The 22,271-nt window shown below is 46.4% G+C and overlaps 1 protein-coding gene across 3 annotated transcripts in view; it reads right to left on the minus strand.

Annotated features, from left to right (window-relative positions):
* Positions 1 to 7,997: 7,997 nt before the first annotated feature.
* LOC143293422 (uncharacterized) overlaps positions 7,998 to 22,271 on the minus strand; it is a 418,870-nt gene continuing 404,596 nt past the window's right edge. For all 3 annotated transcript variants that reach the window (XM_076604270.1, XM_076604269.1, XM_076604271.1), the window contains 3 exons: positions 20,141 to 20,530; positions 17,767 to 17,935; positions 7,998 to 16,662 (listed from right to left, as the gene is read on the minus strand). In XM_076604270.1, coding sequence (XP_076460385.1) covers positions 13,928 to 16,662; positions 17,767 to 17,935; positions 20,141 to 20,530 — 3,294 coding nt within the window. In that variant the 3' untranslated portion in view covers positions 7,998 to 13,927. The remainder of the gene's footprint in view (positions 16,663 to 17,766; positions 17,936 to 20,140; positions 20,531 to 22,271) is intronic.

Raw genomic sequence — 22,271 nt, forward strand, 5'->3', positions numbered from 1 at the left:
TTAAACAAAAAAATGGGTGGGGCTGTAGTGTAGCGACGCGCTCTCCCTGGGGAGAGCAGCCCGAATTTCAAACAGAGAAATCTGTTGTGATAAAAAGAAATACAAATAACAAATGTGTGCTACAAACAACACTGGCCAGGTGTGGCATGCACGCACACCTGTGTGTTTGAGTGTAGGCCTACATGTACAGCCCTATCGTATAAATGTCAACAGGATTTTCTTTTCCATTTTGGCCGTTGTTTTTCCACAATTGTCTGACATTTTTACTTTGAAGAGAACAGAAAAGAAGAAAAGAAAGCACACATCTAATGTCATTTGCCCTCGTTTAGATTGGGCATTTCGATTCAAATATCAAGACATCACAAAAAATGATAAATAAAACAACCAAAAAACCCCCATAATGGGAGCCGGGTTTGGAGCCAGTTTTCTTTAGAGTCTCATGTTCAAAACACCAAAAGAACAAACATAGAAAAAAGATGTGTTATCAGCTTTCACGAAGACATTAAGCAGGCACTGCTGTGAAGAGTTCGTGGAAAAATAAGTAAATGCAAAATGAGCGCTGTTGTTGTTGTCCTTTTTTGTTTGTTTGATTCTTGTTGTTTAATGAACATACATCCAATCCAAACAGGAAGTTTCAGTTTCAGTAGCTCAAGGAGGCGTCATTGCGTTCGGACAAATCCATATACGCTACACCACATCTGCCAAGCAGATGCCTGACCAGCAGCGTAACCCAACGCGCTTAGTCAGGCCTTGAAAAAAACAAAAGGAAAAAAACGACAATCTTTTATGCACACGTGTATGTCTGTGGGGATTGAGCGTGAGCCCATATCACGGATATTTAAAAATAAATTGTAATGAATTTGCTACGCTGGTTGATAACCAAAATGATCCCAGTTCAAATGTTCTATTTTACCATGGAAAACGGAGTATGGCTGCCCTACATTGCCGGGTAGAATGTAAAAGCCAACTCGTTCATACGAGTGAACGTCGAAGTTGTAGCCCAAGAACTCAGAAGAAGTGGAAGAAGACGAAGAAGAAGATGGTTTATAGATTCTTCGTACACACGTTTATGCTGGCGACTTTTGAAGCGGTTTGAGTGTTTATTTTCCTTCTTATATTACATATAAAAACAGCTAAAGGTCCCATCGCCTTTTACGGATATATGGGCAGTGAATTCATATTCACTGTGTCTAGGACTCGGCATCGGAAGGCGGGACCCAGTGCTCTCCTCCTGCCGTTTTTGACCTTTCCCGACCGTAGTCAGGTACCCGTTTGCACATGAATGGAGTGAGGAAATTAGAAGTAAAATGCTGTTTACCAAAGACACAACACCAGGCTTTAATGGGGCCTCGAACTCTTTAACACTGATAAATACTGGGTCAGACAGAGGCCGAAGGCTTTAGCAATTCTGTAATGGCACCCCCATCCACGCCCCCAACATTTTTAAACAAAATTACAAACAAAACCAAATACGTCGATGAAAAAAATAACAGCTGATATTCTGACTGGTAAATAGGTATGCATGCGAACCAACCAAGAAGCAAGAACTGTTATGTCGAGAATACCGTGTAAGTGAATTCATTTGATTAAACTGTGAAATGCATTCAATAATTTCAGACACAACAATCGTTTCTAGACACCGGATTCTGGGTGTGCTTGTGTGTGTGTGTGTGTGTGTGTGTGTGTAGGAGGTTGGAGGGGGGGGCGGGAGAGAGAGAGAGAGAGAGAGAGAGAGAGAGAGAGAGAGAGAGAGAGAAGAGGAAAACAGAAAAGGTAGAAAACTACAATAAACAAGAGAGGCAAGGCCTTCAAGACTCACTTGTGATAAATTAAGTCCCCTAGCATTAATTACAGAGTAATTTCCCTTTTTACTATCTGCACCAAAACGTTTGCAAAATAAATAAAAATTCCATGCTTAGCAAAAGAAGTTCCTGTTTGAACAAAAAATGATAATAATGACTCCTTTTGTTGTTGTGTCATAATAAGAGGTCAAAGTGCCAAGTTTAGAGAATACAAAAAATATCAATATAACAGTAAATGCAGTTTGCATATAATTAGGCTTCTTTTTTTATTTTTTGTGTGCCCATCCCAGAGGTGCAGTATTGTTTTAAACAAGATGACTGGAAAGAACTGATTTTTTCCTATTTTTATGCCAAATTTGGTGTCAACTGACAAAGTATTTGCAGAGAAAATGTCAATGTTAAAGTTTACCACGGACACACAGACACACACACACACAGACAACCGAACACCGGGTTAAAACATAGACTCACTTGTGTAAACAAAAAAGCATAACTAACATGCAGTTACATGTAACAGTAACAATTCAATAATCATAATGATAGTCAGAAACCGTTAACACAATTCTGAAGTACATCAAAGAAATGCGTGTGTGTGTGTGTGTGTGTGTGTGAGAAAGAGAGAGAGGGGGGGTGTGCAGGGGTGGGGGGGCGGGGGGGGGGGGGGGGGCGAGCAACTGAGCACGCGAAATGGGACTGACGGGACGGAAGCGAAATTACAATACTAAAATGCAAGTTGCCCAGCGTGAAGCAGAGGATACGACCGTGCTTTGAGAGCGGTGTTTGCCCTTTTGAGGAGAAGCAACCAACTAAAGCTTCCTATCGATCTACTTACTGAATTATTTTGCTTGTTTGCGTTATTATTCAATTGCTAAAGAAAACTGACATGTTGATTTATATTTGCTCTTGTTTGCGAGGAGTTAGCTTTTCTGTTTGTTTTCTACATCGCTTAAAAAAAAAGTGTGTGTATAGGATATAAGTATGTACCCCCAGGGGACACGTGCAATAAACTTCGTGCCATGCCATGCCTTGAAACGGGACAGGATCTCAAGAAGCCATTGAGGGCGGCAGCACAATGAAAGGGAAGGCAAAACGGGAATTGCCGAATCGCGAATCGGACCTGCGCTGTGCAGACAGGACAGCTCGAGGCTAAACACAAGAACGAGTTATGTACTCGTTGCTTGAAACGATGAGGTCTTGTGGCATCTAACTGTCTGGGAGTAGGCAACATTTTGCACCTTCAGTCTTTTAAATGAAGACTTGAAAAGAAAGGTATTCTATGGACATACCCATATTCACTTTACTGCGTCTATTAAATGGGCACTGCAGTACACAACAACAACAAAATATGCAATAGCTTCACACATTAACACATTCTTAATAGAAAGAGGGGAAACAAGTACAGATAGACCAAATCCAAGATATGTAAACTGATATTTCTTTCGAGTTGTATTCACACAAACTAAAGAATTTAACTTCTTTTTTTTCCTAAAAAAAATAAAAAAAAGAAATGATGAGAGAAAACTGTCATTGTGAGACAGTCACTTAAGAAGCAAAACCGCAGTAACTAAAAGACAAATGAAAGTAACGCAGGGCAGATTCCCCCCCCCCTCCCCCCCCAACCTGAAAGAAAGAAAGAAAGAAACAAACAAACAAAAAATTTAAATCCACCAAAACTAACTCTCAGATAGCTACCAACACTCCCTGCTGCCTTTCTGACACGACTCGTACATTCCAAGATGGAAATCTGAACATGATTATGACCTGATGCGTTCAGTGACATTGACCTGATCAGAAGGTTACGTGTTAGCATCACGTCGCGGTCACGAAAGTTTTTATGCGCGTTGGGTTACGCTGCTGGTCAGGCATCTGCTTGGTAGATGCGTTTGAAGCGAATACGGGTTTGTCCGAACGCAGTGACGCCTCTGAACTAACTGCGCAACCCACATCCATCTCTTTTCTTCTGTCTGTTCTGTCACATCACAGAGGGTGCTGACAGTGAGACTGCCACACACATGACACAGCAGCTGGTTCTGTCACATCACAGAGGGTGCTGACAGTGAGACTGCCACACACATGACACAGCAGCTGGTTCTGTCACATCACAGAGGGTGCTGACAGTGAGACTGCCACACACATGACACAGCAGCTGGTTCTGTCACATCACAGAGGGTGCTGACTGTGAGACTGCCACACACATGACACAGCAGCTGGTTCTGTCACATCACAGAGGGTGCTGACAGTGAGACTGCCACACACATGACACAGCAGCTGGTTCTTCTTCATGTTAATTCAAACTGGATGGCCAGTCTGCTACAAACTAAAACAAAGTCTTTGTGGGTGTGCTGTGTGTTGACCTACCACTGAACTGACGTAATAAGCTACGAGTATATCACACCACGTGATCAACAGCAAACATGGCGGCTTGCGTTGGACAGATAAGTGACGAGGTAGCCTATCCTAGTGCACACTTATTGTAAATGATTTTCCAACCACTGGTTTAATTATAAAACAAAAAACGACGCATTAAATAAGAAACAAACAAACAAACAAACAACCCCTCCCCCCCTCCCCCTTCCAACCCAGCAGCTAGTTTCAGGGAAAAGGATTTGGAGAAAGAGAGAGAGAGAGAGAGGCAGTAACAGAGACAGAGTGAAAGGGGAACAATAGGCATGGCTTACCCAGGTAATAGACATTTTCTGCACCTGTTTCTCATCATGATCTGTCCTCACCGACGTTAAGGCAGCTGCGCTGGGTTCCATTCCATGCAGCAACTTCCCGAGACCCAGACCCCACGTGACACGATCGGTGCCGGGTCAGTTTCAAACTCTGCTGTCCGACTCGTCCTCAGAAAGAAAAGATCTTTTGCAACATCTCCACTGGCTCCCTTTCTCACACAGAATAAAGAACAAGATCAGCACTCTATGTTATAAATGTAGTCACAAATCAGCCCCTTCTTATCTCTGCGGTTGCCTTCACCTCTACACTCCATCTCGCTCACTACGATCAGCTTCGGATCCACTCTGTTTACGCATACCCACATTCAAGCTCTCGACTGTTGGCCGCCGTTCTTTCTCTGTCTCTGGACCTTGCAATTGGAATGAACTTCCTCTTTCGCTTCGTCAAGTCTCCGCACTCAGCTCTTTCAAGTCTGGCCTTAAAACCCACCTCTTCCCAAAATAGCCTCCCTTCCCTGCCTCTTCCTTGTCTTCAGTTTCTCCGGTTTTAGAGTCATGCATGCGTGTGAATGACTGGTGCGAAAGCGTTTTGATTTGTCTCTGCACAAGATTCAGCACTATATAAATACCATTATTATTATTATTATTATTCACAGACTGTTTCATTGGCTGATTGATGCAACGTGGCCAGGAGCGTGGAAGGGAACTTTTCACGTGCTTCATTGACACGTTGCTCGTGGTTTTGACACATGTGTTCGGCGTTGAACGTCTTGAACTGTCTTCACATTGTCTCGACTATCTATGCTCTCTCTCTCTCTCTCTGTGGGACAGAATTTCCGCGTGCTTCATTGAAACATTGCTCGTGTTCTTGAAATCTGTGTTGGCCAGCGTCTTGAACTCGCTTCACATTGTTGTCGACTATGATCTACATGTATATATCTCACTCGATCTCTCTTTCTCACCCTCTGTGTGTGTGTGTGTGTGTGTGTGTGTGTGCGCGCGCGCGCGCGCGCGCTTTTGCGTTTTACTGTGCGATCCATTACGTTTGAGCTTTTTGTGGCGTTTCAATGAAATAACGTGTCCCAATCAATCATCTGTGCACTCCATTACGTTTTAACTTTTTGTCGCTTTTCTATGAAAGAACGTGCAACATATCCTTCATTGCACCAGTTTTGCATTGTCAACCTGCAATCTAGTTGTCTATTTCTCTTCAGGTCGGTCTGTGTGTGTGTGTGTGTGTGTGTGTGTGTGTGTGTGTGTGTGTACGTGTGCGCTGGGTAGGTAACATCTTATTTCAACAGAGTTAAGAGATATGCAAATATACATGCTTTTTCCCACCCAAGAGAACAAATATATAAAATATAAAAAAAAAGATGGGAGAGACAGGTGGAGGGAGAAAGAAAGAGAGAAAGAGAGAAAGAGAGAACGACCACTCTTCATCACACCATATCACATCAGTGTACTCGCCAGAAAACTTTATTTCAGTATTCTAACTTGCTCTTACAGTGCTAAAAATATACATTCGCAATGCAATGAAAGATGACTTTATTGTCACATTCTCAAATTCTTTTCAGATAATTTTATTTAGAAAAGAAAAGTTTATTCTCACGTTTAATCATTTATCATATCAGTAGATCTTCGACTGGAATAAATTCAACAACCTGGAATAGATGACATACGCACCTACACACTAACATGTTGTGATTAATCAATCAATCAATCAATTGGTTGGTCAGTCAATGGTCAAGTAATGAGTCAATCCATTTCAATTTGGTATAACGCTGACTTCAATACAAGGAAATATACTGTACTAATCCGAGAATAAATAAACAGAAGAACGCACACATAAACATACATACATGCGTCTGCACGCGCAAACACACACACACACACACACACACACACACACACACACACACAGCCACCTTTCAAGACTAGTTGAAGTGGGAAGCATGTTATGAAAAGACATATGTTATACCAAGTATTCTTTTTTTCTTTCTTTCTGATATTCTGTCATTTATTTTATTTTAAAAAGTCCTCAAAACAAACAAACAAACAAAAAAAACCCTGTCTGCAGTTCTATGAGACAGACAAAGTAAACACTTGAGACAGAGTAATTCTCTACACAATTATTGATAAAATGGAGTGATGGCCTAGAAGTAACGCATCCGCCTAGGAAGCGAGAGAATCTGAGCGCGCTGGTTCGAATCACGGCTCAGCCGCCGATATTTTCTCCCCCTCCACTAGACCTTGAGTGGTGGTCTGGACGCTAGTCATTCGGATGAGACAATAAACCGAGGTCCCGTGTGCAGCACGCACTTAGCGCATGTAAAAGAACCCACGGCAACAAAAGGGTTGTTCCTGGCAAAATTCTGTAGAAAAATCCACGTCAATAGGAAAAACAAATAAAACTGCATGTAGGAAAAATACAAAAAAATGGGTGGCGCTGTAGTATAGCGACGCGCTCTCCCTGGGGAGAGCAGCCCGAATTTCACACAGAGAAATCTGTTGTGATCAAAAGAAATACAAAATACAAATACAAAATACAAACAAATGATATTGTCCACTACAATTTACACCCAAACCTTCAAGGCAGTGATAGATCTCTTGTCACACCCTCTGTCCCTTCTGTTTGTGAAAGCAATTCAATCAAATAAAGGCAATCAAATCAGTTACCGAATTAAATACTTGGCCAGTTAACCAATCATTCACTCCTTCAACCGATCAAATGAATTAATCACATGAATAAAAGGAAAATTTTGTAAGGAGTGTAAGTACATATAGCGATGATGTCAATATTCATGAAACAGACAAGCTACTTCAGCCATGATGTGATTTTTGTGCACAGAAAATTGCATTTTGTGGATTAACACGCAGAAAAAAAACACTTCTTTTTCTTTTTAATACTTTATCATTTATTCATTTATCTATTTCATTGTATGGCTTCACACTGGCTGGATGTAAAATCAGGTGTTTTTTTTCTTTATATTGTGGAGTGAAACTGGGATAATTTGATTTTTTCCTTTGTAAAATCTCGATAGAGAAACTTTCAAGATTCGAAAGACCGACAAAGTCAGCTGTTTGATAACACACTATGAAAGTAAAATAATATAGGATGTGTTACTTTGCAACTTATGACATAATAAAGCGAGTGGATGGACGGGCAGAGACGTGACAAGGAATCAAACCATTTAGTGACACTATGACTATGATGCTATGACCGTTTTGGTACATGAATGGTTTCGATTTTCTGACTGAAAGTACAAACATGAAATAACAGAACAAAAGGAAGGAAGGAAGGAAGAATAGATATAAGGGCGAAACAAACGAAATACCTTGTTTTCTTGTGTGTGTGTGTGTGTGTGTGTGTGTGTGTGTGTGTGTGTGTGTGTGTGTGTGTGTGTGTGTGTGTGTGTGTGTGTGTGATATGTACTGAAACTAAACCTTTTGTATAACTCTATTCCAAAAAGAAACAAAGAACGCTAAAGAGACATAGTTTGTGCGATTTTAAAGTCAGATAGATAAAGAACACAAAAATGCACGCACTTCACTATTCCGATTCTAGATAAAAGTCTACGATACAGAAATAAAAAGAAGAAGCAAATGAATGGGTGAATAAATAGAACAATAAAAAATAATGAAGATATATAATTATATATATATATATATATATATATATATATATATATATGTGTGTGTGTGTGTGTGTGTGTGTGTGTGTGTGTGTGTGTGTGTGTGTGTGTGTGTGTGTGTGTGCAGACTACGAACTATGCCGAAGTGAAATGTCAGTGCTTTGGGAACGATATGTTTTGTTTTGATTTTCTTACACCAATATACACTCTATTGAATGTGGGAAATGTAGGACACCCTTGCATATGATTCCTTTTCGTTTTAACTCAAGGGTAAATGTATCTATTCTTAAAGCGTTTCAACGGAAAACATTGAAAACTAATTCTTTTTAGTAGTATTAGCAGGTTAGTATTTTCCACATCCATTGTAATCCCATCTGATGAAACTGTTGACTATCAATGCAAGCAAACTCACTGCTCACGTTCAAAGTGTGCATGCCACGCGTGCATGCCTGAGTGTGTTAAAAACAAACACAGATAACAAAATAATTGCTAAAATGAACGAAGACAACAGGGTTTGAAATTATGCCACCAAAGAACGTGAAGGTAGTAATGTCAAAACATTTTCCCCTCATTGATTAAAAATAATTAATGATGGGTACAGAAGACATGAAAAAATCATCGTCAAATTAAAAATGACCTCTGAGTCACTAACAGCATTTCTTTCGTTTTCATAGGAACACTCGATCGAATCGTAAACAATCAGCACTACTTGTTCCTTGGCAAAGGTTTACATAAAGAAACTAACTCAAGTGACCTTAGTCAAGCTGTGCGCCTGTATGTCAACATTCATTGAAAGCCAACAGATGAACTGAAACAATTGCACAGAGAAGTATGTACAGATCTTTGGCAACCGAATGGAAGAAGAAAAAGGAACAGTGAAAACCCGAATCAAAATCACAATCGGAGTTGATAAATACGTTAAGCAGCACCAGAAAATATGTACAACAAGAATTACAAAATGCAAAACATCAATGAATACATACATCCTGGCTCCTTCTACGCAGTGCTATGAAAAACAAAAACAAACAAAACAAAGTGTAATGTCGATTCAGTTTCATTCAACTAGCAGTGTTGCTTTACCTACACAGACAGTTTCACAAAGCATTAGTATGAGGGATACGTGGAATCGTGATCACGGATACATGTTGTGATAAATAACACACACACACACACACACACTCTCTCTCTCTCTCTCTCGCTCTCTCTCTCACCCCACTCAAACACACAAATCATACGAACATGAAACGACCTTGAAGCACCGCCAGAGTGTAATCTCTTCACGAGCAAAAGAAGTAAGAAAGGATGGGGTGGAGATATTAAGGGGTAGGGGGAGGTGTAGTGGGAAAAACGATAACGAAAGTCTGCAGACAGGACCATTTCTTTTTGCAACAAAAACCTTTTGCAACGAGTCGGGTTTCAGCTTGAAGGAAGTGTCAAGGAGTGCGGGCTGATCCAAACACGCGTCACCTCACCTGCTGTGAGTAAAAAGAACAAGAAAAAACAACAGATGCCTGAACAACGCATAAACCCAAAGAGCTGGTCAGGACTTTAGGAGCCTTCCCAAGGTTTGTGTGAGGACCAAGAGAGAGAGAGAGATGTACTGTGATAACGTTCTGGGCGGTGCACACTATGCATCTTACACAGAGTTTTTCTTCAAAACATTCACACACAACCATAGTGGTAAACAGGTAATTTACAGCATCAGAACACAGTGACATATAGTGTGCATGGTTGGGCGCTTGAACATCATGTCGTGTTGACATAAATTGTCTCTGATTGTGGACTCCGAAATCAGGTCATTTGTCATGTTCACGTGAATTTGATTCCCCACACTCCCAACGTCTATGAATCACACATTCCTCTGAGTGTGTTGTGGTCTCTCTCTCTCTCTCTCTCTCTTCTCTCAGACACAAACACCTTTTCTGTAACATAACGTGTGAAAACCTGAAATCGGGAATAAGGAGTGGAACATGCTGGAAGTTATGTGCTCACTTTCAGAAGAGACAATGACCATAATACCGAGACAAGACTGACTGTTGCGACATACATACCCATAGGAGCGTAGACACGCCCCCGGCATAAAGAGTGTTGATTCATATATAAATAATATATTCATGACACATGGGATTGGCGGCACCTCTCAACGAACGCAAGGCCACTGAGCAACGAAACGAAAGATTTGTTTCTGAAATCGCCAACCGAGTGACGCTAGCTGTGATGTAAGCGACCGACGCCCAGACGAGCTAGACACGAACTGATTTGCCCAGGTTGCTAGCACACACACTCAAACCATAACTCGGCGCCTTCCCATTGGGTAGAATTATGCGTTTGATGTTCAAGTTACATGCTGGAGCGCACTACACTGTTTCAGATTTTTGTGTGTTTTGTTTCAGTTTTCTGGAGATGAAAGAAATATCTGTCCATACAGATCCAAAAACACTACTGCACATCTGTTGTCAAAACAAAAAGCTCATGTCTGACCTTGGTTAAAAACCCAAAGCACTGAGCAGGCCTTGAATCCATGCTGAACATGTCCCCCCTTGGGAGTAAACAGTCGCTCTGATATTGTGGGGGTTTTTCTTGGGTTTTTTTTTTTTGTGTGTGTGCGTGTTTGTGGTTTTTTTCTGTTTTTTTTGTGTGTGTTTGTTTGTTTGTTTGCTTTTAGGTGTTTTTTTTTTTCACCGCTGAACTGTCATACACAGCAGCCATGATCGAAAACAACAACAACCGAAAAAAAGCAATCGATAGTCGAGTGTGTGCTTCTTTTTTGTTTTGTTTTGTTTTTGTCTTTAGTGTTTCTTTTTTGTGTGGGGGAAAGAGGACAGCGAGGGTTGGAGTGTGGGAAGAGGGGGGGTTGTCTTTGAACCTGTCAGATGACATTCTCTCAATGTGTTAATCTTAATACGGTCTTGTGTCTGGAAGAACCGCCCCCCCCCCCGGCCCCACCCCACCACACACACACACACACACAAACTACTCAGCTCTTGATTTCTTTAAACTGACCCTAGATTGTACAGTCCTGGACAAATCGTTTAAGTGCACAGAAGAGGTTTTGACTCTGAGAGGCATGTGTGTATCTGTATGTGTGCGTGTGCATGCGAGAGTGTGTGCGTGCGTAAGTCTGTGTGTGTGTGTGTGTGTGTGTGTGTGTGTGTGTGTGTGTGTGTGTGTGTGCATGTGTGTGTGTGTGTGTGTGTGTGTGTGTGTGTGTGTGTGTGTGTATGTGTGTGTGTTTGATTTATTGTACAGAAGCGTGCACGCACGCACACACACACACACACACACACACACACACACACACACACAGATATATACGCATACCAAATCAAAAAATGATACAACAGAACAGCTTCAAATTCGTGAACGAAAGGTCTAGTTGTCATTTCCAATCATACTAAGGCTAAATATTTTAGCAAAAGAAAATACCAGTCCACTCGTTCATTTCAACGAGTGAAGCGCCATTAAACAGACATTATGATAACTGAATGACTAAAGAAAAAGTCGTTAACATCGCACTACGGTTCCAGAATACTCAGTAAATACATTCTCAATGAGACCAGCTCTGTTGTGATCACATAAATTCTGTGATAATTAAATATATGGGATTCCACTTTATAACCCCAGTAATGGTGGTGATGATGATGATGATGATAACAATAATAATAAAAATCACATAAATGATGATGTCCAAAGCAACAGACGTTCAGCAACGCACGATGCAAGCGCACACAACTCATAAACATGGCTCACCATAAAACACCACGGCTAAACCACGTGTAGAGCCCCTCCAAGCATATATATACATAGGATATATACGTAAGTAGCACAGTCCTAAGAGTTTCTCTCTTTCCTCTCTCACTCTCTCTCATCGAAGCAGTCCGCGAGCACAAGCGCGTTCTTAATACAAACTGAATATGGACAGCAAAGCAGTGTACATCTGTGTCGTAAACAGTGACTGTTCGATGGACTGACGATGTGTGCAGTTGGTGGTGACTGAAACCTCACCCTGCTGTTAGAGTCCTGCACGTGTCTGAAACAGGTGTACCTTGGATGGCAAGGGGAGAGACAGAGAGGGAGAGAGGGGAAAATAGAGAGAGAGAGAGAGAGAGAGAGAGAGAGAAGCAACAGAAAACGAGAGGGACACAGAGAGAGAACAAGTGAGATGACGGAATGTGACAGACAAGACATACAGGCCAGAAGAAACACCGATAGGTATTTCCCCAAAGAAAAACTATCCCCTCCTCTCACACTCCCCGACCCACCCAGCCTCCAAAACCATCACAACTGCAACAAATCAGTGACGATACAGCAACAAAGCAACAGTGGCCGCAGCACAGAAAACCCAACGCAAGTCCTTCAACTGAAACCAACTGCACGGCAGCAGCAACAACTATGCCCAAAATGTGTTGGCTGAAGTCAACTGCTAACGGCTAAAGCTCGTCTCACACCGCGTCAAGCGAAGCGGAGAAATCTCAATTCCTCCGAGGCGGTGGAAACCTAAAAGCTTTTTGGCGTCCCCCTAATCGTACAAAGCGAACTGCAGCGTGAGAGAACACGACAGCGACACGACAGACAGCGACAGCAGGCAGCTTCATCAACACCAGCCGTGCTGCACAACGTCACGAGAAGTAAGTTCAGTTTGAGCAAAGAGTCTGCGCTGGGCGTCTTGGGTATATTATTATCATAGATGGGCAATCATCTCATCAACAAGTCTGAACACAGGGGTGAGTCCAGTAACTGACCGCTTGAAAAGCAGGGCAAAATTGTGGGTGACTTGGCAACAGTTTCTATCCTTGCTCGTGATTCTTCCTTCAATGATGTCAACTTTTTTTCTTGTTTTTTTTTTTTCGGGCAGCGTAATAGCTGTTTATCTGGAAACCCTTGCGCGAACCCCCACCCCCCCAAAGTGAAAAAAAAGAAAGAATAAAAGTAAAAACGCAAGCAAGCTTCGTTGACAGCCCAGCACTGCTTACAAATATCAAAGCTGCCTCGGAGACTGCGAGTATAAGATTTTATATATCTATTTTTTAAAAAGGTTTTCTGAAGTAGTCCTCTGTCCGTTCAGAGAGCTTATATTGACCAGCATCAGTGTGAGGTCAGTGGAAGGTGGTAAAGACATTGACGTTTTAGTCCAATACTGAACAATGCTGAACAGGGTCACGGTATGTCATACATCCTTGACTAAATCAGACAATTTGGGTCAAAAGTGAAAGAAAAAAACCCAAAAAAACAAAACAAAACAAAACAAAAAAACAAAAACAACTTCTCTGGAACACAAAAGCTTTGTTACGTTTTGATGGTGACGTGATCAGTTTATAACAAGCATGGTTCAGTTCTGTTGCTTTTGAATGTAACAAAATCCGCACACTCGGTGTCTGGCAAGCAGACGGAAGAGAAGTCCTTTTTTTCCTTTTTTTTTTTTTTTTTTTTTTTTTGTCCAGCCAGTAGCTAATCCAGCACAACGTCCCCTCCCGGCACAGTCCACCATCCGTATACACAACAACCGATTCCATGTTTTCTTCAAACTTCACCGAAGCATTCCAACAAAACACAAATGGGGACATTTGCAGTAACCCTGTGACACACAGAACCCAAACCACAGAATCGTTTCCCCCTCCCCTCGAAAATTTTCGATATTTTTCTCTTTGACGGAAAAAAAAATATCCGGAGCTACTAAACAGCCCCGGTTTCCGTAAGTGTTAGATGTGCAGTCCTCCGGAGTTCTGATGATCAAATGTCACATGATGCGCCCATGTTGATCAACGTCCGATGATCATGTCAGTGTGAGACCACCCTCAGCTGATCAGGGCAGTCGTGATCAATGTCCGTGTGCTGGGGGCTGTTGAGACAGGTGCGTGTCCTTGCTGCGCTTGGGTGGGGGTGGAGGTAGTTTGTGCTGTTTCCCTCCTCCTCCCCCTTTCCGGTGTCCCGGGGCGGGGCCGGCGGTCCGGGCGGCGGCCATCTTGGTGGCGGCGGACTGGGGGAGCCCGGCCAGCAACTCCGGGGGCGGAGGTGGAAGCTCGCTGATGTCCATCATCCCTTCGCAGTTCTCGTAAATGGGGTTGACGGCCTTGGTGAGTGTGGAGGAGGAGGGAGGGGCGGAGGCGGTAGGGGGGCTGGTCAGGTGCTTGGGCAGTTCGGTGGACAGCCGGGTGGTCTCGCTTCGTTTCGGGGGCGGCGGTGGGGCCCGGCGACCCCCGTCCGACCTAGCGGGCCCCTTGGGCAGGGTGTGGCCGACAGAGGCCGAACGTCTATGGGGGGCGGGCAGACCCTCACCGTCCTGCTGCAGACAGGAGCGAGGGGGGCTGCCCCCGGGGCTGGGGTCCCTCAGGCGGCGCGGCAGCTCGTGCAGGTAGGCGGGGTTGCAGGGCGACACGGAGCACGTGGACACGTTGTCCCCTTCCATGTAGCCGCTGTCGGACGGCGAGGGCCGGAGGTTGTGGCCCGGGGCCAGTGCCAGGGTGGGCGACTCCGTGGAGAGGTGCATGGGGTGGGGGTGGGGGGAGCCCCTCTGCGGGGACCCGGGTACCTCCCCGCCAACCTGCAGGGCCATGGGGTGCTGCAGGGCTCTGTACCGAGGCTCCTCCATGTAGTATCCCGGGTGGGCGAACCCGCCTTTAAGCAGGGTGGGAGGGGCGGACGATGACAGACACGAGGACTGAGACGGCGGGGAGGAGACGGTAGTCCTTCCGTACTTGAGGTACCCCGGGCTGCCCGTTTCCCCGGCCGGCTCCTCGGCCAACACCTCGTGCACGGGGCAGGTCACGGGCAGCGACTGCGGCACGGACGCTGGGGAAGACATGCTTCTGACGTAGTACGCCGGTCTCTGACCACCGGCCTCTGACCCTTGACCGACGCACCTGGCCTGGCCGGGGTGCCCCATTTTACCCGGCCCCGACAGCGTCTGGGTCTGTCTGGTGTGGGCCGGGGTGGACCTGGAGGCGGCCATGGGGAACGTCCTGTCGCCGTGCGGGTACCCGGCGCTGTCGGGGCCCGGGGACTGCCCTGAACAACACCCCGGGGTGGTCGGGGCGGACTTGGGGTGGGCGGGGAGAGGACGCTTGTACATGGACGTGGGTGACAGGGGGGAGGCGGAAGGGGGCTTGGGAGCTGTGGCGGGAGGGCCGCACATCTTCGGGGGCGCGTGGAAGGGTGGGGGGGCCAGAGGGGCTAGGGAATCGAGGAGGAGCGGGGGTGGGGGTGGCGGCAGCTCCTCGCCCTCTGGGGGGGTCTCGGTGTCCCCTTGGTCCGGGTCTGACGCGGCGTCCTCCTGTGGGTGGCTGCCTATAGACCGCATGGACGTGATCGTGGCGTACAGGTCAGAGTTGGCTTCAGGGTGCACGTGTTGCTGCTGATGCTGGGGGTCAGCCGGTGACGGCTCTTCTTCTTGTGACCTCTGACGGTGCTGCTGCAGTACCTGCTGTGTCTGACTGTGTGGCTGATGGTAATGTTGCTGCTGCTGATGTGGATGGTGGTAGTATTGCTGCGCTTTGCCAATACCAGACTGTTGTTGTTGCTGCTGCTGCTGCTGCTGCTGCCGCTGGTGGTATTGCTGGTAGTGAAGCTGCTGCTGCTGCTGCTGCTGCTGCTGACTGGGTTGCTGTTGCCGACTGTGCTGCAGCAGCTGGTATTGCTGTGGGTGGTCGTATTGCTTCTCCTCCAGGCTGGAGTGGTGCTGCAGCGGTGGTGGGTGCGGGGTGGTGGCGGGGTGAGGCCGCTGCTCGCCCTGGTGCTCCCTGTGTTGCGGGGGCTCTACGGGGCGCTCCGGGATCTGCTGGTAGTGGTGGGAACCTCCCCCGGAAGAATACATGCTCTCTTCATCATCATCACCACCACCACCACTACAACTACCACCACCATCATCACCAACATCACCAGAGCTCCCCTGCACCGCGGCCTCCGGAAGCGAGGCCATGGCCTCCTGGCCCCCAGCCAGGTGGTAGTCCTCCAGCCATCGCTGGGTGCCGGACTGGCGCCACGAGGGAGACAGGGGGCCTGGGCTGCCGTCCCTCAGGGGACGCCTGGAGTTGTCGCCCCCGCTGATGCTGTGGGCCCTCACAGGGGGCACCCTCTTCCCGTCGGACCCTCGCCGCTCCGTCATGGACGCCCGCCGCCTATCCAGGCGCGAGAAGGCCTGGCCCCCGCGAGACGAGGCCGACGAGGAGGAGGAGGAGGAGCCGGTGGAGGAGGAGAAAGAGGAGGACGACTCCTCCGTGCCGGGGCCCTCCCGCCCGGGGCCGTCGCTGTCGATGCTCAGCTGGTTCATCTCCGTCAGGAAGCGCGTGGTCTCCGTGGTGACAGGCAGCTTGGGCCGCATCTTGCCGCGCAGCAGGTTGGCCGAACTGTGGCGGCCCTCTCCGCTCGAGTTCGAGTCCTCGGAGGAGTCCGAGATGATGGAGTCCCGGTGTCGTGGACCCGAGTGTTGCTGCTGCTGCTGTTGTTGTTGTTGTTGTTGCAGTTCGCGGGGATCGCTGATGACGCTGTGGGTGGCGCAGAAGGACACCCGTTTGGTGGGCGTCTTGTGGCCCCCTCCTCCGCCGCTGTCCGACCCGCCTGTCACGTGCATTACACGACGTATATAACGTTACAGGCGTTTACAAAACACTTATCTGTATCGTCGTCGTTGTCGTATCTCGTCGCATGTAGCGTAGATTACACGACTGTTTTATCGTCATGACGAAGACCTACCCGTAATATGATCGTATTTTAACTTATTTCGTCACATGTAGCGTAGAGTACATGACTGTTATATCGTTATGCTGAAGATCTACCTGTAAGATGATCGTCGTCGTATTTCGACTATTTCGTTACATGTAGCGTATATTCCACAACTGCTATATCGTCATACTGAAAACTTATGGTCGTTGTTTTCGTCGCTTGAAACGTAGATTACACGACTGTTCTTGGCTCATATTAAAAATTCATCGGTAGTATAAGCGTCATGGTCGTCATGTTAATCGACTATTGTGGATCACACGATTGTAATACAGAACAGCACTGCATGGGCTCATCTCTTGTATGATCATCAGTGTCGTCTTCGTCATAACCATCATCATTATCGTCAGAATGAACACATGTACGTAGTTTGTTTAGCATGATCACGATTTAGCGATGTCTTCAGTGAAAGCAAATGTGGGAGGGGCGGGGAATTTGGGGCCAGAAGACCGATTAAAAAAAATCTTCAGATAATTAATATACAAATATATATAGGAGAAAAAAAAAAGATGAGAGGAAAGGCAGGACAGATGGAAGGAAAAATAGAAAGAACTCAGAGAGAGACAGAGAGAGGGGGGAGAGAGAGGGGCGGAGAGAGAGACAGAGAGAGAGAGGCGGAGAGAGAGGGGTGGGGAGAGAGAGGGGGGGACGGGGGAGGGGGGGCAGAGAGATGAAGGGAGGGAGAGGGAGACAGAGACAGAGAGAGAGAGAGGGGGGGCGGAGAGAGAGAGGGGGGAGGCGGAGAGAGGGGGGGACGGTGGAGGGGGGGGGAGAGAGAGATGAAGGGAGGGAGAGGGAGACAGAGACAGAGACAGAGAGAAAATTTAACAGTCTTAGAAACTTAAGGACCAGCCGAAACGACCAAACAGTAATCACACTGCTCCCCCTCCTACACACACACACACACACACACACACACACACACCCCGAGACCCCCCTCACCTTCGGAGCCCTGTCTCTGGTGACGCGAGAGGCCGGCGGGGACGGAGGAGGAGGAGGGCGGGGTGGTGGTGGTGGTGGTGACCTCCATGCCCACCACCTCGCTGGGGTTGTAGCACAGCGACCCCCCGGCAGTCCCCCCGCTGCGGACCAGACTGCTGCTGTTGTGGACCTGGTGGGAGGAGGGGGGGCAGAGGCGGAGGGAACGAGGGAAGGGGGTTAAAAATGTGAATTTTTCTTAGGTGAATAAATCAATAAACCATAATCATTATGATAATAATAATACTAAAAAAAAAATCATCATCACCATCATCATCGTCAATTCAATTCAAAATACTTTATTGTCTCATTGTCTCAAGAATCAGCTTACGGGTTGGTGAGGACAAACTGTCAGCTGCTGCAGCAGAAAAGCGAGCTCGCACAAAAGGGACGGCAGCCGACAGACCAGCATCAGCTTACAGATGTGATCGCTGCGACAGAGACTGTCTCTCTCGCATCGGTCTCTACAGTCACAGGCAACGCTGCTTGGTCCAAGCAGACAGCCCAATTTGACATTAGGTCGGATATACTCTATCCATGGTGAGCCATGACCGAAGGAGGCCTACTACTACTACTACTACTACTACTACTGTTGTCTGCTTAAACGAAAACAGAAGATTATCTCTGCCCGCCAGCAAACACCAATGAGAAAAACGAATAGCTGACACGCCTATCATTATCACCACCATCATCTTAAAAATCGTATCGATATAGCGCTGACTTTTGTGTCTGAATACCGTTATCAGCTGTTACAACTGAAGCAAAAAATAAAACTGGTGGTTTAACAAACAAACAAACAAACAAACGACATTTAAAAAGATAATGTTTTGACTTTTCCCCCATTTTTCATAAATTCCCCCCTACTTTCAAACGCACATTCTCCCTGCTTCCGTGTGACAAGAAATTGCAAAACTTGTTCTGAATATTGGAATAAGTTTTTCTTTGGGTGGAATGATCTGATTTTGAAGATGTGCAAACCTTCGGTGCATTCTACGATACAATGACACCGCACACACACACACACACACACACTCTCACACACACACACTCACACACAACCACACACAGAGAGGCAATATCCACCTTTCTTCCCATGTACCTTTCCATTTATAAGACGGAAAAACGTGTTATTTGGTTAATAACATTGTAATATAGTCGACATTTCTTCCCTTCCACTCAATGACTGGCCTCCTTTGCGTAATTCGAAAGGGGAAGAAAAGGAGCATAAAATACAGTGTTATTTAAACAAATTTACAACTTCCCCGCTTTGGAACGAAAAAGAATGGAAGACATGTGGATTTTGCACACACACACACACACACACACACACACACACACACACACACACTCATCCATCCCCTCCACACCCAACACACACACACATCCATCCACCCCCTACACCTAACACACACACACACACACATCCATCCATCCCCTACACCCAACACACACACACACATCCATCCATCCCCTACACCCAACACACACACACACATCCATCCATCCCCTACACCCAACACACACATCCATCCCTCCATCCCCACCACCCAACACACACACACACATCCATCCATCCCCTACACCCAACACACACACACATCCATCCATCCATCCCCTACACCCAACACACACACACACACACGCATCCATCCATCCCCTACACCCAACACACACACACATCCATCCATCCCCACCACCCAACACACACACACACACACACACACACACACACACACATCCATCCATCCCCTACACCCAACACACACACACACACACACACATCCATCCATCCCCTACACCCAACACACACACACACATCCATCCATCCCCACCACCCAACACACACACATCCATCCATCCCCTACACCCAATACACACACACATCCATCCATCCATCCCCACCACCCAACACACACACACACATCCATCCATCCCCTACACCCAATACACACACACATCCATCCATCCATCCCCTACACCCAACACACACACACATCCATCCATCCCCTACACCCAATACACACACATCCATCCATCCATCCCCTACACCCAACACACACACACACATCCATCCATCCCCTACACCCAATACACACACACATCCATCCATCCCCTACACCCAATACACACACATCCATCCATCCATCCCCTACACCCAACACACTCACACACACACACACACACACATCCATCCACCCCCTACATCCAACACACACACACACACACACACACACACACATCCCTCCATCCCCACCACCCAACACACACACACACACACATCCATCCATCCCCTACACCCAACACACACACACACACACACACACACACACACACACACCTTGACCACAGTGTGCTGACTGCCCACCCCGTCAGGCACGGACATGCGGCTGTCCTGCAGTGAACAGGGATTCAGGGCCTGGTAGTGCTCCCCGCCGGGGTCAGGGGCAGGGCTGGTGTGCACGTGCGATACGCCGCCCTTGTGCGGCACTGGCCCCACACCGCCACCGCTGCCGCTAATGCTGCTGCTACCGCCAGCACCTCCGGCACCGCCGCCCCGACTGGGAGAGGCGTAGGTGAAGTCACTGTGGGTAGCGGCGGCGGAGGAGGAGGAGCAGGAGGAGGACGAGGCGTAGGAAGGCGTGGCAGGGCCAGGAGGGTTCTGCACCTGGTCCCATGTGGCGATTTCGTGGTGCACGTGCTCGAAGTTGTGCAGCATCTGTTTGCCCAGCTGGAGAAAGAGAAGGAGTGGAGACAATTGGTAGTGTGAGCTGTTGGGTCATTTGCGTGTTCCTGTAGTGGGGGGGTTGGTGGGGGGTGGGTGGGTGGGAGTCTGTGTGTGCGTAGGCTCACACGTTCACACACACACACACACACACACACACACACACACACACATCTGAGCTTACATACCGGTTATGGCAATATCCACAATTCCCCCCTCAAGACGGAATGAGCAGTGTTCACAACAAGGCGTGAACGTTCACTCCACCAGTCACACAGAGGAGTAGAGGGGAAGAAATATGGATATAGCCCCGGTTATCTGATTCACTTCTTTAATTAAGCAATACGATATGAACTGGTCCATGTCTTGCCGCGGCATGCATGCATGCACAGACTAAACAGCGGCACTCCTTAAAAAAGGTCTGCTCCACGTCTTTCCCAAAACATGTGTTTCACACAAAGGAATCTGTTGTGAGGAAAAACAGAGGCCATATCCATATTCTTCCCCTCCACTCCTCTGTGTGACCCAGTGGCGGAGTGAATGTCCACGCCTTGTTGTGAGCGGTACTCAACCCGTCTTGAGGGGGGAAATCGTGAATATACCAGAAAACAAATACAAAAAAATCAATACACTAATACATTGTATGATAGTCGTGTCCGACTATGACCATCAGAACAGTTTCAGTTTCAGTTGCTCAAGGAGGCGTCACTGCGTTCGGACAAACCATATACGCTACACCACATCTGCCAAGCAGATGCCTGACCAGCAGCGTAACCCAACGCGCTTAGTCAGGCCTTGAGAAAAAAAAAAAAACAAACAAAAAAAAACAAAAAAAACAAAAAAAACCAACAACAGGGGAATAAATAATAGATAAGCTTACATAAATAAATAAATAAATGAATAATAATTATAATATAGAAAAAGGTAGTAGTAATAATAATAGTAATACTAATAAAATGATTTAAAAAAAAAAATAAAAAAATAATAATAATTAAAAAAATAAAAAAATAAAGACCATCAGAACAGCAGAGTAGGAGTCCTCTGTCCTGACAAGGCTATAATTTGATTATAGTGGAGAGTGTCTTGCTCAACTTACATCCCCACTCACTCGGCCAAGAGGGTTTTCAGGACAGTCAGCGTTGGGATGGTTCCCAAAGGCCAACTACCCCTTAAAGCTGCAGCACTAAAAGCCAGTGTAACCTTGCCTCCTTGAGAATCATAGTCCTTCACAAAAGACTAAGTTGTAAATGACTTCCCACTGCAATTGATCATGCAACTCCCACTGTGCTGTTGGCCCAAATGTAAGCTTATGACCATCTGTGATGTAAACTCCGTGTGCGTTAAAATACAGTATTGTTCTGACTTCTGTGTCAGCGTTGCAGTACATTGCAACGTGATTCCGCCAGCGATAGTGGTGTGTGGCACGTCGCGGCATACTGCCCTGCAGTAGTGCTCTCTCCAGGTGCGGTGTGGACTGATCCATATACGCTACACCCCAACTGCTTTAATCAAAAAGGGGCGCCAGGGGTTGGGAAGGGAGCTAATGCCTGACCTAAGCACTGACCCATCACGCTGGTCTGGCTTTGAGTACGGGACGTAAAGGTACTGCAGGAGTCGATAGAACAATACACAATGCAATGCGATGCAATGCAATACAATATAATACAATGCAAAGCGATACAAATACAAATGCAATGAAAAAAAATTCTAATACAAAAGAACACATTAAAGCACAACAGTCTTTTAC

This window comes from Babylonia areolata, chromosome 19 (genome assembly GCF_041734735.1).
Source record: "Babylonia areolata isolate BAREFJ2019XMU chromosome 19, ASM4173473v1, whole genome shotgun sequence".
NCBI classification, from domain to species: Eukaryota; Metazoa; Mollusca; class Gastropoda; order Neogastropoda; family Buccinidae; genus Babylonia; species Babylonia areolata.